Below are 13,600 nucleotides of genomic sequence, written 5' to 3'. Positions count from 1 at the left end.
CCTAATTTTAATAGCCTTATTTGAGTTTAGGACAGATAAGAAAAAGATATACCAAAACAAAACAGAAAATTTAAAGCAACAGAAAGTGAATAAGAGAAAACCTACCTGTCCACTTTTGATGACAAGCAAGAAGAACATTAGGGACTAAGTTCGTAGCTCTGAAAGGCAAGCTCATCAGTCATCAGGATAGAAAATGGGGACTCATTCAGTAAGATCAAATCCACAGAAGAATGCAAGCGCCAAGAGTGGGGAGTGGGGAGGCGAAATGTCTAACCTGCATGGGATTAATCTTCACTGAGCGTTCGAAGCATTCCACACACTCTTGAAACTCCTTGTTCCGAAGATGAAGGAGGGCTTTGGAGCGCTGAGCACGGGCACTGCGGTGCCAGGACAACTCCCAGGCCTTGTCATAGCAAGCGTGGTCTCCAAGGACATCTCCAAGCAAGCAGTATAAACTTGGTGTTTCTTTTTTCTCCAGCTCTTGCCTAAGGATTTCTTCTGCCTAGAAACCACAGAAATAATGAAATTGCTTAATGGTGATTAATGGCTATTTTTTTGCACATATACATCTTTTATTTCATACAATCCAAACGCTAATTTTGAATGTTTGAAATTACTTGCTTATTTCATGCAGGTAGGACACGGGCTGAATAAGAGAGGACCAACAGAAAACAAATACAGGCATATCTTGGAGACACTGTAGGTTGGGTTCAGACCACCACACAAAGCAAACATCACAATAAAGCAAGTCACACAGAGTTTTTCTCAGTGCATATATAGTGTGTTAACACTATAATGTAGGTCTGTTAAGTGTGAAATAGCATTACGTCTAAAAAAACAATATACATACCTTAATTAAAAAATACTGTTAAAAAATGCTGACACAGAGACATGAAGTGAACACGTGCTGTTGGAAAAATGGCACCAACAGACCTGCTCAACACAGGGTTGCCACAAACCTTCAATTTGTAAAAATAATGCAGTATCTGTGAAATGCAATAAAGCAAAGCACAATAAAAAGAGGTATGCCTCTATGGTACAAGTAAAAGAGAAGAACAAGGAATAAGAGGCGAATGCTGCTTTACTGGCTGGCTCTCTGGGAATCCTCAAGGAAAGGCATTAGGGAGAGGCTTACTTCACGGTATCAGGTGGATCCATTTGGTGCCCCAGTTCCTGCTCCAGGTGTCACCACTGTGACCATTTGTTAGAGCAGAGCCTTTAATTCACCTCTACCCAGCAACACTGAAAAGTGTGTTTTTCCTTTTTTAAAATGGTATGGTTGGGGAGCCTAGGATTGCTGAGAAATTAATAAAAGAAGGGGGAGGGTACAATGTAATAGGCATTGCTAAAAATCTACCTCTTAACCAAACTACATCTTACCTCACAGATAAAACTTGCCAACACTAGACCTGACTCTAGAGGAGAGCAAGAAGCACAGTAGTAGGTCGACTTTGCATGCTCACATGCACACTTTCATGTAAACAGCAGTGGTGTTGTCCACAATGCTAAGATGGTGTCATCCACTGCCAAAATGGACGTAGATATCCAGGAAAGCCATCCTTTAGTAGCTACAATGAGGCTTTAAAGTCCCTAACGTCCATGAGTTGGCAATCTGCAAGTCTGTATATTTGATTTTCTTTACGTTGGACATATCTATAATTCTTAGGCAGTCTAATTTTTGTGAAATGTTTTAAAAGAGGGCTGTGCTTCCAAAAATGTCTTTAAATGTTGGTGTTTCTGTATTTCTGATACAGCATGGGTTATCTATATGCTTTTAGGCCGAGTCTGAAAATAGAACCAGAATTTATAAAAGTTTCTAAGGGAAAATAATTCTAAGTCTCAAATGCCAAAAACAAACATGAAGTTTTAGAATATAATTGATGTAATTCCTGTATTCACACATAATGTAATACTTATTAATATTAGTGTTTCTAACCAAAACTCTACAAAGTAGTCACCTATAAAGAGATGTATTCAACCAAAGTTATGTATAACAGACTATAGCTGCAGCAGAATTTTTGCTGAAAGGATCCTACAGTGTGATTGAAGGCATTTCTCTTGACAGCCTGGCACTGACAGTATGGATTCCCACACCATCCCAGAAATTCGGAAGGCTAACTCAACTTAATAAATTCCTTTCTGCTTTGGGCAGTTTCAGTGGATTCTGTGGTCTGCAATTAAGCAATGACCATTATAGTAACTGGGTACAGAAGTGATTGTGGGCAATGTATCCCTGGAGGAAATGGAAATTTGTGATTGGTGTCTGATCTGGTTGGATTTGAAGACAGGCTGTTAGTGACGAGGAGGGGTGAAACACTGGTAGTCCACGGCATCCAGTGATGAAAGAATTGCTTATACTATCATCTGTGGTAACTTAGACTAAAGCACTGACCTAATGCAAGGCTTCGTGTATTGAGGGATAGGGCATTATGAGGGGATACAACTGTGAGGTAAGTTGGCTGCTTCCAAGTTCACCAGACAGCTCAAAGAAAGAAAATGGCACTCAGTATTTCAAATCCTCAAGGTCAGAGAACCAGGGAATTTCTATGATTATCTAAAATAATTTATTTTCCCTTGTAGCTGCCAAGCTGGTACAGCCAAAATCAAATGTAGATAGACACTGTTCCTGCAGGATTCCTGAAGTACAACATAGGATGAATTCACTTTCACTAGTTCTATGTGAAAGTTAAGGCATTTCATTGGATTAATCAAATATGCTTTAGTCTTCCATTTTATTTCCTCTATTGGCTTTTAGCTATACATCATTTTATTATTCTTTCCTGATTGCTCTGGGTGAGCCTGGGACTATGGTAAAAGTAACACTGTGTGACTTTCAAAGCTGGGTCATAAAAGGCCATTCAGCTTCTGCTTTGTTCTCTTGGAATACTCGCTTGGAGCCCTGAACTGCCATGTGAGTAGTCCTACGGCTCCGAGACCACACTGTACAGAAGCCCAAGCTAATTCATGTAGAGAAATCACATGATTAGATGAGGAGAGAGAGTTTCCCAGCCAATCCCCGGCTATCCCAGCCCCTGCTGTCCCAGCTCCAGCCACCATCTGAGTGCAAGGGCGTGAGGGATCCCAAGCCACTGCCCAGTCAAGCTCTTCCTGAATTCCTGTTCCACAGAAGTCACGAGACAGAAACAAACAATTGGTGTTCGTTTTAAGCCACTGTTTTGAGTAGGTTTTGTTACACAGCAATAATAACTGCAATAATTGTTTAAAGCAAGAGGGTAGATCTAGTACCAGTTACTTCATCCTGGCTAGCAGCAGCAGAAGGCATTGATTGTGAAAGAGCAAGATCCAAGAATTTAAACGGGGACACGTGGGATGACTCAAATAACAGAAACACCCTAGAAGCTACTGAGTTCCTATACCAGCAGAGGCAGCCCTCCTCTATCCAATAAGACTGGGGCTATCTTGCTTAAAGATACTACCATGACTGCTCCCTTCCATCCCTCATTACCTCCAGACATATAAATAAACCTACACTTAAAATCTTGCTTGTTCTGTTAAAAGGACAGCCACATTTTGTTAATTTATAGAGGGAAAACCTTGGGACCATGTAGTAAAAGAGATTCTAAAACTGCTAGACCAGAGAGAAAAAGGATCATGATTTAAATTGGGCTAAATTTAGATACTCATCAGAAATTTTTGATTCACAGTGCTAACTCAAGCAGCTGCAGATGATTCTAAATTATTTGCTCAACTGCTTGACTAAAACCTAGACTCAAATGTGGCCAAAACTAAACAAAGTTGAGATGCCAGAAATTCCTTGGTGTAATGTGAAGTAAGGAATCCAACAACTTAGAACAAAAAGGCTGTTGTTAATTTATCAACCTGCTCGCCCACCCCTAACTATGTCCCCCAAGAGGGCCCAGGGGATATTCCCTTCACCTTGGCTTAGAGAAATACACTGTATATGGGAGAACCAGTATTTTTGAAAAGTGCTACAGCAGATGTCCTGTGTAAGCTGGGGAAAAACTTAGAGATTCTTCTGTTGAAATGGGCTCCCTGATTTCAATGGAGATGATTAGAACCCAGCAGGGTAGAGACTTGCTGATAGCACTGAACCTGGAAGGAACATAAACATAGTTATTTGCAATAAGCACGGCGAGAGTGATAATTAGAATGGTTGGAATGGCACGGATCTCAAGTGGTAACTGACAATCATGAAGCTTCAGGACCAAATTAGATGGGCAGCTGATGAAGTTCAAACTCGATCTGTTTAACATTAAAAAAAGAAAAAACAAAACTAGGTTTGGAGACCAGACACCTGACATGAGTCTCCATGTTAAGACTGTTTCTCTCACTCAATTCCTAGACTGGAGTCACTTCACGGACTCAGAGCCTCTTAAATAAAAATTAAGAAGAAGCCAATACCACTGAAGAAGAACCTGCAATAACATAAAAAGTATATACTATAACTCTTTTTCCTTAGTCTTCTCCAAAGAAAGTAAAGGTAAACATTTGCCATGTAATTGTGCCGTGGGGAAAAAGAAAGACCTCATCTTTTTAGAGTTAGCTCTTAGTTAATGCTAATCCTTTAGGACCCAGAACATCACTGTGATGCGTCAGTTGGTTTATGGTAGTTAGTCCATCCCCGGTAGGCCTAGTAAGTCTCTGAACCCACCCAGTGTTACTTCCCTAGCTCCTGAATACAGAGTGAATTAGATACATATATTGAGCAACCTATCCACTTAAACTGAGCAGAACACAAATGGGTCCTGGAAAATGTCATGGATTATTACAAACTTAATATAGTGGTGGCTCTAATTATAGCTACTGTTCCAGACATGATCTCGTTATTGGAGCAAATCATCACATGGGAAGCAGGGTACTGACAGATACAGCAAACATGCTCTTCCCTACCCAATAACCAGCTAATACCAGACGCAGTGGACTTTCACAAGCACAGGAAGTACATTTGTCCTATCTTGCCTTAGAATTACATGGACTTCATGATAGAATTAGTTTGCAAGGACCTTGATTATCTCACCATCTTATGACCTTGATGACACCATGCTAATACAACTCAAGAAACTAAAATAAAAAATTGTACACCCATGTCAGCCAAAAACCAACTGGAAATGATCATATACTTGTACTGTGACTTGTTATTAAGAAAATGTTCAATGTACAAAAAAATTCATTTGCTACTTTACCTCTAAGAAACTCATCTAAAGCAAGGTTTGTAAATTAAATGTTTAATTTTATATGCTCTAAGAATGCTTCAGTATCTAAACCTCTTTTGAAGAAACTTTTTAGTTTCCCCCATGTCATAAACTCTTCTTCAACTGTGTAACACAGCCTACAGAATACTCTGTACCTGCTAGTAGGTTACTACTTTCCAGATAAATAAATTCCCAAGGTAAAGAGCTAAACCCTTGCGTAGTCGTATGTACTGAATTATGTTACGTCAACTTGCTTAAACTGGAAACTATATTTCCTAAAACCCCTTTTCCTTCCGATTTCATGTTAGAACTGACCAGAGGGTTTGAAAAGCAGAAGTGAAGCAAGAGCCTTTACTCTTAGGAAGCTGTCATGGTCGAATGCGGTGTCAAACGAGATGCAGAGGCGTTCTGCAGATGCCAGCTTGTCTTCCCAATTGCTGACCCTGCTGCCCAATAGCAATCCCAGCCGGCATGAGACTTTTGCTGTGGACTCACAGGGCTGGCAGCTATATAAACACAATGGCTTTTCATAGTTCTCTCCCCAAGCTCCCTCTCCATAGTCCCATCACAATGGCTGAAAGTACTTGGTATCTTAAATTTCTCTGTAAGTTCTGACTTATCTATTTGTGCCAATGCTTCAAGTGGACTGGTAAATTATTCCTTCCTTCCTTGATCCTCTGACTCCCTTTTTGATGCCTTCACTTCTCTAGCTCTTCTCATATTTACGTAAAGTCTAATTCCTTCAGTAAACCCTTTTCCCCCAAAAATACTCAAAGTGGCTCTGCTTCTGAAAATAAAGTAAGCCTGAGTGATACGATCTTTTTTTCCTTTTTACCTTTTAAGCTTTTTATGTTTCCTTCCACTTGACAATGGTTTATAGGTTACTTTTTATCCAGTTCATTGTTAAATGTGCTACCTTGCTTAATCTCTATAGTGTTTCTAACAGGTAGATATTAATATGTCCATTTTTGAGACAAGGAAATAAAAGCTTAGATTTCTTGGTCAACTGGTCAATCCCATACCAAAAGATACTAAGCTGAAAAGCAGAAACCTGATTCCAGGTTCGATATTATTCCACAGGTGGATGTTAGCAAAAATGGGGGTGTGTAAGTACCTCTGAAAATTCCCTATCCCATAAAAGCAACTAGAAAACAGGCCAAAAGTGTTAGAACCAACTTTTTCAGTACTCTGAAAATTTACCAAAGACTTGCACTAATATAGGGAGTATTTATTCAAGAGAAATGGCTAAATCTTGGAAGAAACAGCAAACTTTGAAGCATTTTAACTTGCACCATTCCTATCCCCTCTTCTCCAGTTCTATAGTAGGCTTAGAAACCAACAGTCTACAATCATGGTGAAAACTAGAGGCCTGGCATCCACCAGAGGGAGCACAATGGGCTTGGAACACCTTTAAGCTGTATTCCCAGAAAACTGTCATGTGCCCAGTCTGGTGGTTCCCTGGAAGAACCCACTTCCAAGGCCGTCTCTATTTAGCCAAATTCTGAGCTTGTCCAGTGAAAAGCCCTTGTCAGAAACAATTACAGACAAATGATTAATTTCACAGCTGCCTGAGATGGTAAATAACAGTCAGGGCAAACAACAGGCTATCCAAAAAGCTTAAAAGGAAAAAAGGGAAATGAGATATAAATAGAGGCTTTGAAAAGCTCCAACATATTCCTGGGAATCTAGAAGGCCATGCATGTGTAGGACCATGCACATGCCCAGGGCTGTGTACATGCCCAAGGCTAGACACATGCTCAGGAAAGACCTGAGAAGGTCCTAAGCTTTCACCTCAGGCTGACCTTGAGGCTCTGCACGGGCAGGAAGTGAAGACTAAGACAGAGTTATAGACAGCCTTGTTGACTGTTGAAAGGAAGCCCCAACACATGCAAGAAGCCCGCTGGTAAAGAATGGGAGTCTTATTAATTCAGGCATTTAAGGAATTTTCTGTCTAATCATTAACTGACCATTAAGCTAACCAACCTGAAACTTCAGTGCTAGACATGACAAATAATACTAATTTTATAGAATTAGTCCAGAAATGTCACTAAATAAACAAAAATCAACAATCAGATTTCCAGAGTTGCTACATTATATTATATAAAATGTCCAATTTTCAGCAGAAAATTACAAAACATGCAAAGAACAACAAAGTACGGCCCTAATAAAGAAAACAGCAATCAACAGAAAACATCTCTGAGGATGCCCAGTATTGGACTTACTAGACAAAGACTTAAAGTCAGCTGTTTTAAATAATCCCTAGTATGAGTGCTAAGAATATAACTTTAAAAATAGTACAAGAGATGACAAGAGAATTGAAATGGTACACTAGAAAATATCTATTAATATTTAAAGTATCTATTTAACCAAAAAGAAGGCAGTAATGAGGATATAAGGAAACAAAAAAGACATGACATAGAAAACAAATAGCAAAATGACAGACATAAATCCTACAAAATCAGTAATTAAATGTAAAGAGATTAAATATTCTAATTAAAGGCAGAGCTTGATAGGATAAAAAAGGATCCAACTAAAAGCAGTGTACAAAAGAAACTTTAGATTCAAACACATAAACAGGCTGAACATAAAAAAAAAAAAAAAAGGGAAGAAGATACATTATGAAAACAGTAACCAAAAGAGAGCTGGAGGAGCTACATTCAATCAGAAAAAATATACCTTAAGACAAAAATTGTTACCAGAAAAAAAAAAAGGCATATATTATGATAAAATGTTCACTCCATCAAGAAGATATGACAATTATAAGTATATATGCACCTAACAACAGAGCCACAAGTTACATAAAGCAAAAACTAACAAAACTGAAGGGAGAAATAGACAATTATACAATAGTAGTGGAAACTTCAATACTTAACTTTCAAAAATGGATAGAATAACTATACGAATGATATAAACGGAAGACTTGAATATTGCTATAAATCAACTAGACCTTACAGACATCAAAAGAACACTCCACCCAACAACAGCAGAATACACAGTCCTCTCAAGTGCATGTAAACATTCTCCACGTTGTTGGGCCATAAAACAAGTCTTGATAAATGTGAAAGGACTTAGTCATACAAAGTATGTTCTCTAATAACAATGGAATAGAATTAGTAATAGAAATCAATAACAAAAGGAAATTTGGGGAATCACAAATATGTGAAAATTAAATAATATACTCTTAAATAATCAATGAGAGAAAGAAGAAATTACAGCAAAGTTAGAAACACTTTGAGATGAATAGAGGGAAATTTATAGCTATAAATGCTTACATTGAAAAAGAGGAAAGATCTCAAATCAATAATCTAATCTTCCACAATAAGAAACTAGAAAAAGAACAGCAAATTAATCCCCAAGCCAGCAGAAGAAAGGAAATAATAAAAATTATATAAAGAAACAGATGATAGAAAAACAATAAAGAAAATCAACAAACCAAAAGCCAATTCTTTAGAATCAAATTACTAAAATTAGAAAGAGGACATATTGCTACCAACCTTATGGAAATAAAAAGGAATATAAGAGAATACTATATTCTACAGGTACTCTACAGTAAAAACAGAAGCCAAGGCTCAGAACATCAAATCATACCCTCAAAGTATCTGCTTGATTAAAAAACATCATTCTACAAGTATTTATTCTACTTCTAACTAAACCATATTATAGACTGTGAAGATTCACCAGAGTTCAAAACCTAGTGGTTTGTAACCTTTGCAAAGAAGACAAAATAAATATAGGTGGTCCCCAATTTATAACGGGTTGATATACAATCTTTTGAATTTACAACTGTGTGAAAACAATATGAATTCAGTAGAAATTGTACTTTAAGTACCCATACAATCATTCTATTTTTCACTTTCAATACAGTATTCAATAAATTACATGAGATATTCAACACTTTATCACAAAACAGGTTTTGTGTTAGATGATTTTGCTCAACTGTAAGCTAGCGTAAGTGTTTTGAGCACTTTAAGGTAGGCTAGACTCAACTGTGATGTTCAGTGGGTTAGGTGGATTAAATACATTTTCAACTTACAACATTTTCAATTTATGATGAGTTTATTGGGAGGTAGCCCCATTGTAAGTCAAGGAGCATCTATATACAAATGAAAGATTAAATACCCCCTAAATCTACTGAAATTAGAATAGAATAAAATAAAATAAAATAGAATAGAACAAAATAAAATAAACCACTGTGTAAGGCAAACAAAATGCCTCTTTGGCCTATATTTACCCATAAGCTGCCAGTTTGCAACTTTGGATTCAGGTCATTAAACTCCAGTCCTACAATGGACATCAGTTGCTTTTTCCTGCTCAGCATCCCTTCCCTGATCTTCTGACAATGGAACTCCTCTTCCCTGAGAAGAACCCATTCCATGTGTGGTTCAGGCAGCGGCTACCAGAGTGAGGGCACAAGACACAGGCCCTTCAGTCTTCCACAAAATCTTTCTTTTAGAGAGATGGAATTGACTATATTTTTCCACTGGGATTACTAAGCTTGAGCTTCCTGTGGCCATCATGTCTCCTTCATGGAGAGAGCTACAAAGTCCTGAGGATATCATCTGATCCTGGTCTACTAGAATTTTCAGTTGCATAAACCAATAAATTTCCTTTTTTGCCTAAGCCAGTATGTGTTAATTCACTTATAACCAAAGAGTTCTAACACATCCCTAGAAAATTGTGATGTATAATCCATTCTACAGACTTCCAACTACAAAAAGATCTGTGAGGATATAGGTGCTTTTAGGCAGAAAGATAATCCAAATGCCAGTCTACTTACTAAATGTACGATCACAAACAAGTTAAACTAATATTTCAAAAGTGTGCTCTTTCTTTGTCGTTTACCTACCTCAGAGAGGTTGAAAGAACTAGATGTGAAATGTACCTAGCATTTTGTCAGGCACACAGTAAGCCCTAAACGAGTGTTTGTCTTCTTACATAACTCTCTCCATGGCAAAACCGCATTGGAAAGTAAGACGCTTGAGGTTACACTACCGGGAAGGAGAAAAAGACCTGAAACAGCTTCTAGGAACATTAAAATTTTCCATAAATAATCACACTGTTCAACTGTATACAGTTTCTCCAAAGACAGAAGAATTGTTGTCGACTGTTAAGTAGGTGATTACATATCTGAGTCAACGGGAACCAAGGAAGTGAGATCAAAGAGAAAAAAGCTAGTGGCAGTAGAATATTAAAGCTAAAGTTTTCTACATAAGGCTAATTTCAAAATTGAAGTGTGGAGAAGCACAGCTGTCATCCTAGAAATCTCAGAAAAGAGTCTGTACAAGATACAAACCGAATGGACAATTGCTTTAAAGAAAGACAGCAGAGAAAGAAATATTTACCTGTAAATATGAGGCTCAAACAAAATTTGGAATCCATACATCCTTTATCTTGGCACTTGTAATATCATACTAAAATATTCTACTCACGTGTATCTGTACTATCAGACTATCAGTGAGGTAACCTTTGTCTGTTACTCATCTTTGGAATACCATTACCCAGCACACACTAGGTACCCTATAAATGTTGGATGAATTCAACTGAAACAAATACTGAAGTCACAAAGGGCTAATGGTATTTTCTAAGGGTCTTCCAAACAGAGATATAGAAGATCCTTCCCATTTGGGAATAAAGGGAAAATTCCTTTCGGGGACATACTTCAGCTGAAATCAACATTGAATATCACTGTATGACTAAATTAGGACAGATATAACAACAACTTGTCCTAGTGAATAGAGAGGTCATATAGCAGAACCAGAATTTCCCAGGCCCTTCTAACCAAGTGATTACACCTAGAAAGCAGCCCTTCCTAGGACTAAAACCACTGAGGAGCAAAACTGATGGCCTGAAAGGAGATTCTGAGTGTCTGAGGGGTTCCCCACCCTGGTGGCATACCTTTTGATCAAATGGTGCAGCACTGAGAGGTAACTGAGAACTTCAGATACACACAAGCAAAGAGGTTAATACACTGAAAACATGCCACATTGGGACCCATTAACATTTATGATGATAGGTTTTCTGCAAGTTGTTATAGGGGAAATTTGAGATTTGAGGGAGGGAAGACCCTACCCTAAGCACTACTAGGATTCTAGGAAGCACCTTGCCAGGAACAAGGCCTTGAGTTTTGGGTAAAGAATATGGTTCAGTGAAAGTTAAGTTGAATCTCTAGTGAAAGGTAGATAAAACATTTCAGGAACAGTATTTATATTTTAGTCAGAAGGAATCATCAAAACAAATTGTTTTTTTTGGCTGTGATTTGTGCCTTGATTTTGTGAATTAGCAGAAGGAATGAAAATTCTAATGTGTGGTAAGAATGATTCTCATCTGACCTTGCATGAGTACAAAGGGAAGAGGAACTGTCAGACCAGCAACCATAGGAAGCCCTCCTGGCAAAAACTGAATGGGAAAAAATGAGCTCTGGACTCAGAGATGGTGCCGATTATAAAGAGTGTCTTTGAGGACTACAGAAATGGCAGAATTAGGCTTAACAACTAGAAGTTTGCTCTAAAGGGGTGGGAAAAAGGCAGGCTAAGAATTTAAGGGCACATTATTAGCTGTTTTGGCCACCTGACGATAGCTTTAGGATTTTTTTTTTAGGAGTGTGTGTGTATGCACAGAATTCACACAACTTTGGGCATAGTCTACTTCCAGTTTTCTCCCCTGAAGCAGAGTGCAAAAATGGATTCTGATTTGTGCTATTGTAGAGGCTTGGTTCTCAAAGACAGGGAGACTGAGCACTTGAAAGTTGCTTTATTTCTCTGACACAGTGAATAAGGATGACTGGGGCAGAGCTGAGAGAGCACCAGAGCACGGCCTGCGCTCACCAGGGACAATCCTTCTAGCAGAAAGGCAGTTTACTCCTAGCCTAAATTCTTGTTCTATGAGCAGCAAATGAGAGGTGAAAAGTACAAAACACTTCGCCCCACCCCAGTCGGACACTCCGAGCTAGACTTCTTCTGTGTGGTGGTGCCTACTCCGATTCACTCTCGCACGGAGCCAACTGTTCACTAATTGCTTTTCACATTTATGTGTGTGACGATACTGTGCTCTGGCTTGATTTTTCCAAGGATACTTGCCAACATAAATACTCCAGGTCCAAGATAAAACAGAATAATTAAAAACAGGCCTAGTTATCCAATTAGTTGATCATCTCCTATTTGTATTACTAAGTTATAGAGTATTTTCAATTCTTTTGTCTATTTTTCTCATTTTAAGTGAGCGCAATAGGTTTTAACTTACAAATCTAATATCCAATTTTTATGGGATTAACAATAACCATGATGGAAGGCAGGTGTGGGGAAAACAGTGCAGCCTTTAAAGGAAAGAAAGGTCTGTGCTCAAATTCCAAAATCTGCCACTTACTGATGCTAATCAGGAAAGTGATGAAACAATCCACACTTGTAGGTTGTTATGAATAGGATATTTCAATTAAAAATTATTATGTAAAGAAAGTAGTATGTAAGAGGCACTAAAAAACCTGCATGACACAATAACATGTTCACAGTGTCTTTAGCATTTATTGAGCAAGAATCAAAATTCTTGAAGGTTTGTTCCTATTTTTATTCCTAAAGTTACAAGGTTAAAATGGGAGGGGAGAAATTTCATAATTTGTTTTTAGAGAGAGAATAACATGGCAACGGTTGGAGAGGTATTTTCTGCCACATGTAAAGCCATCCATAAGGAGTGTCCTACTTGGAGAGCTGCTTCAATACAATAACCACTCAGTGAACACTCACTACTCATTTATTTAGCAAATATTTCTGAATACTTGCTATGTGCCAGGCCTGTGCTAGGTTCTGAGGAAACAGCTGTAAATAATATAGACACAGGTTTGGTTCTTAAACAGCTTATATTTAGTAGGTCATATAAGCCAGCAAATGGGACATCAGAGAGGTACTGGGTGCCAGGAGTCCACAGGCGGACAGCATCCCCAAATCTGGAAGGGAGGTATCAGGGAAGAATCTCCGGAAAAAGTGATTTTCAAGAATAAGTAGGAGTTAGCTGAAGGAGGGCAAGTATTCTAGACAGACCACAGCATGTACAAAGGTCCTGAGGTGAGACGCTGGTGCAAAGTCAAGAAATTACAAGTAGTTTAGTCCTGCTGGAACTTCAGGTTCAATCTGGATGAGAGGGTAAGAAGGGAGATGAAGCAGAAACAAAAGAGCAGGTGAGCATACAGCTGGCAATGGAAGCAGGAGCCAGATCATGAAGCCATCTGGAAGCCAGTCACCCTAAAGAGCTCAGGCTTCATCCTAGAAACAAAGGGAAGTTATTGAAGGGTGGGAATGACATGGTCAGATTTGTCTTTGAGAAGACCCCTCTGGCTGTAGTGTGGGAAAAGAATCTTTTAAATCATATAAGAAGCTCTATCTTTGAAGAAAAAGCCTCCAAAACAAAAAGTCCAAACCAAGAGCTAAAAAAAAAAA

The 13,600-nt window shown here is 38.4% G+C and overlaps 1 protein-coding gene across 1 annotated transcript in view; it reads right to left on the bottom strand.

Annotated features, from left to right (window-relative positions):
- TTC27 (tetratricopeptide repeat domain 27) overlaps window positions 1-13,600 on the bottom strand; it is a 163,146-nt gene that overhangs the window by 62,213 nt on the left and 87,333 nt on the right. Inside the window, 1 exon segment of the mRNA XM_012652517.1 lies at window positions 275-502. Coding sequence (XP_012507971.1) covers window positions 275-502 — 228 coding nt within the window.

Source organism: Propithecus coquereli, unplaced genomic scaffold (assembly GCF_000956105.1).
Source record: "Propithecus coquereli isolate 6110/MARCELLA unplaced genomic scaffold, Pcoq_1.0 Scaffold39, whole genome shotgun sequence".
In the NCBI taxonomy this organism is placed as follows: domain Eukaryota; kingdom Metazoa; phylum Chordata; class Mammalia; order Primates; family Indriidae; genus Propithecus; species Propithecus coquereli.
Note: the sequence above shows the minus strand (reverse complement) of the source record. Positions and strands in the feature narration are given on the sequence as shown.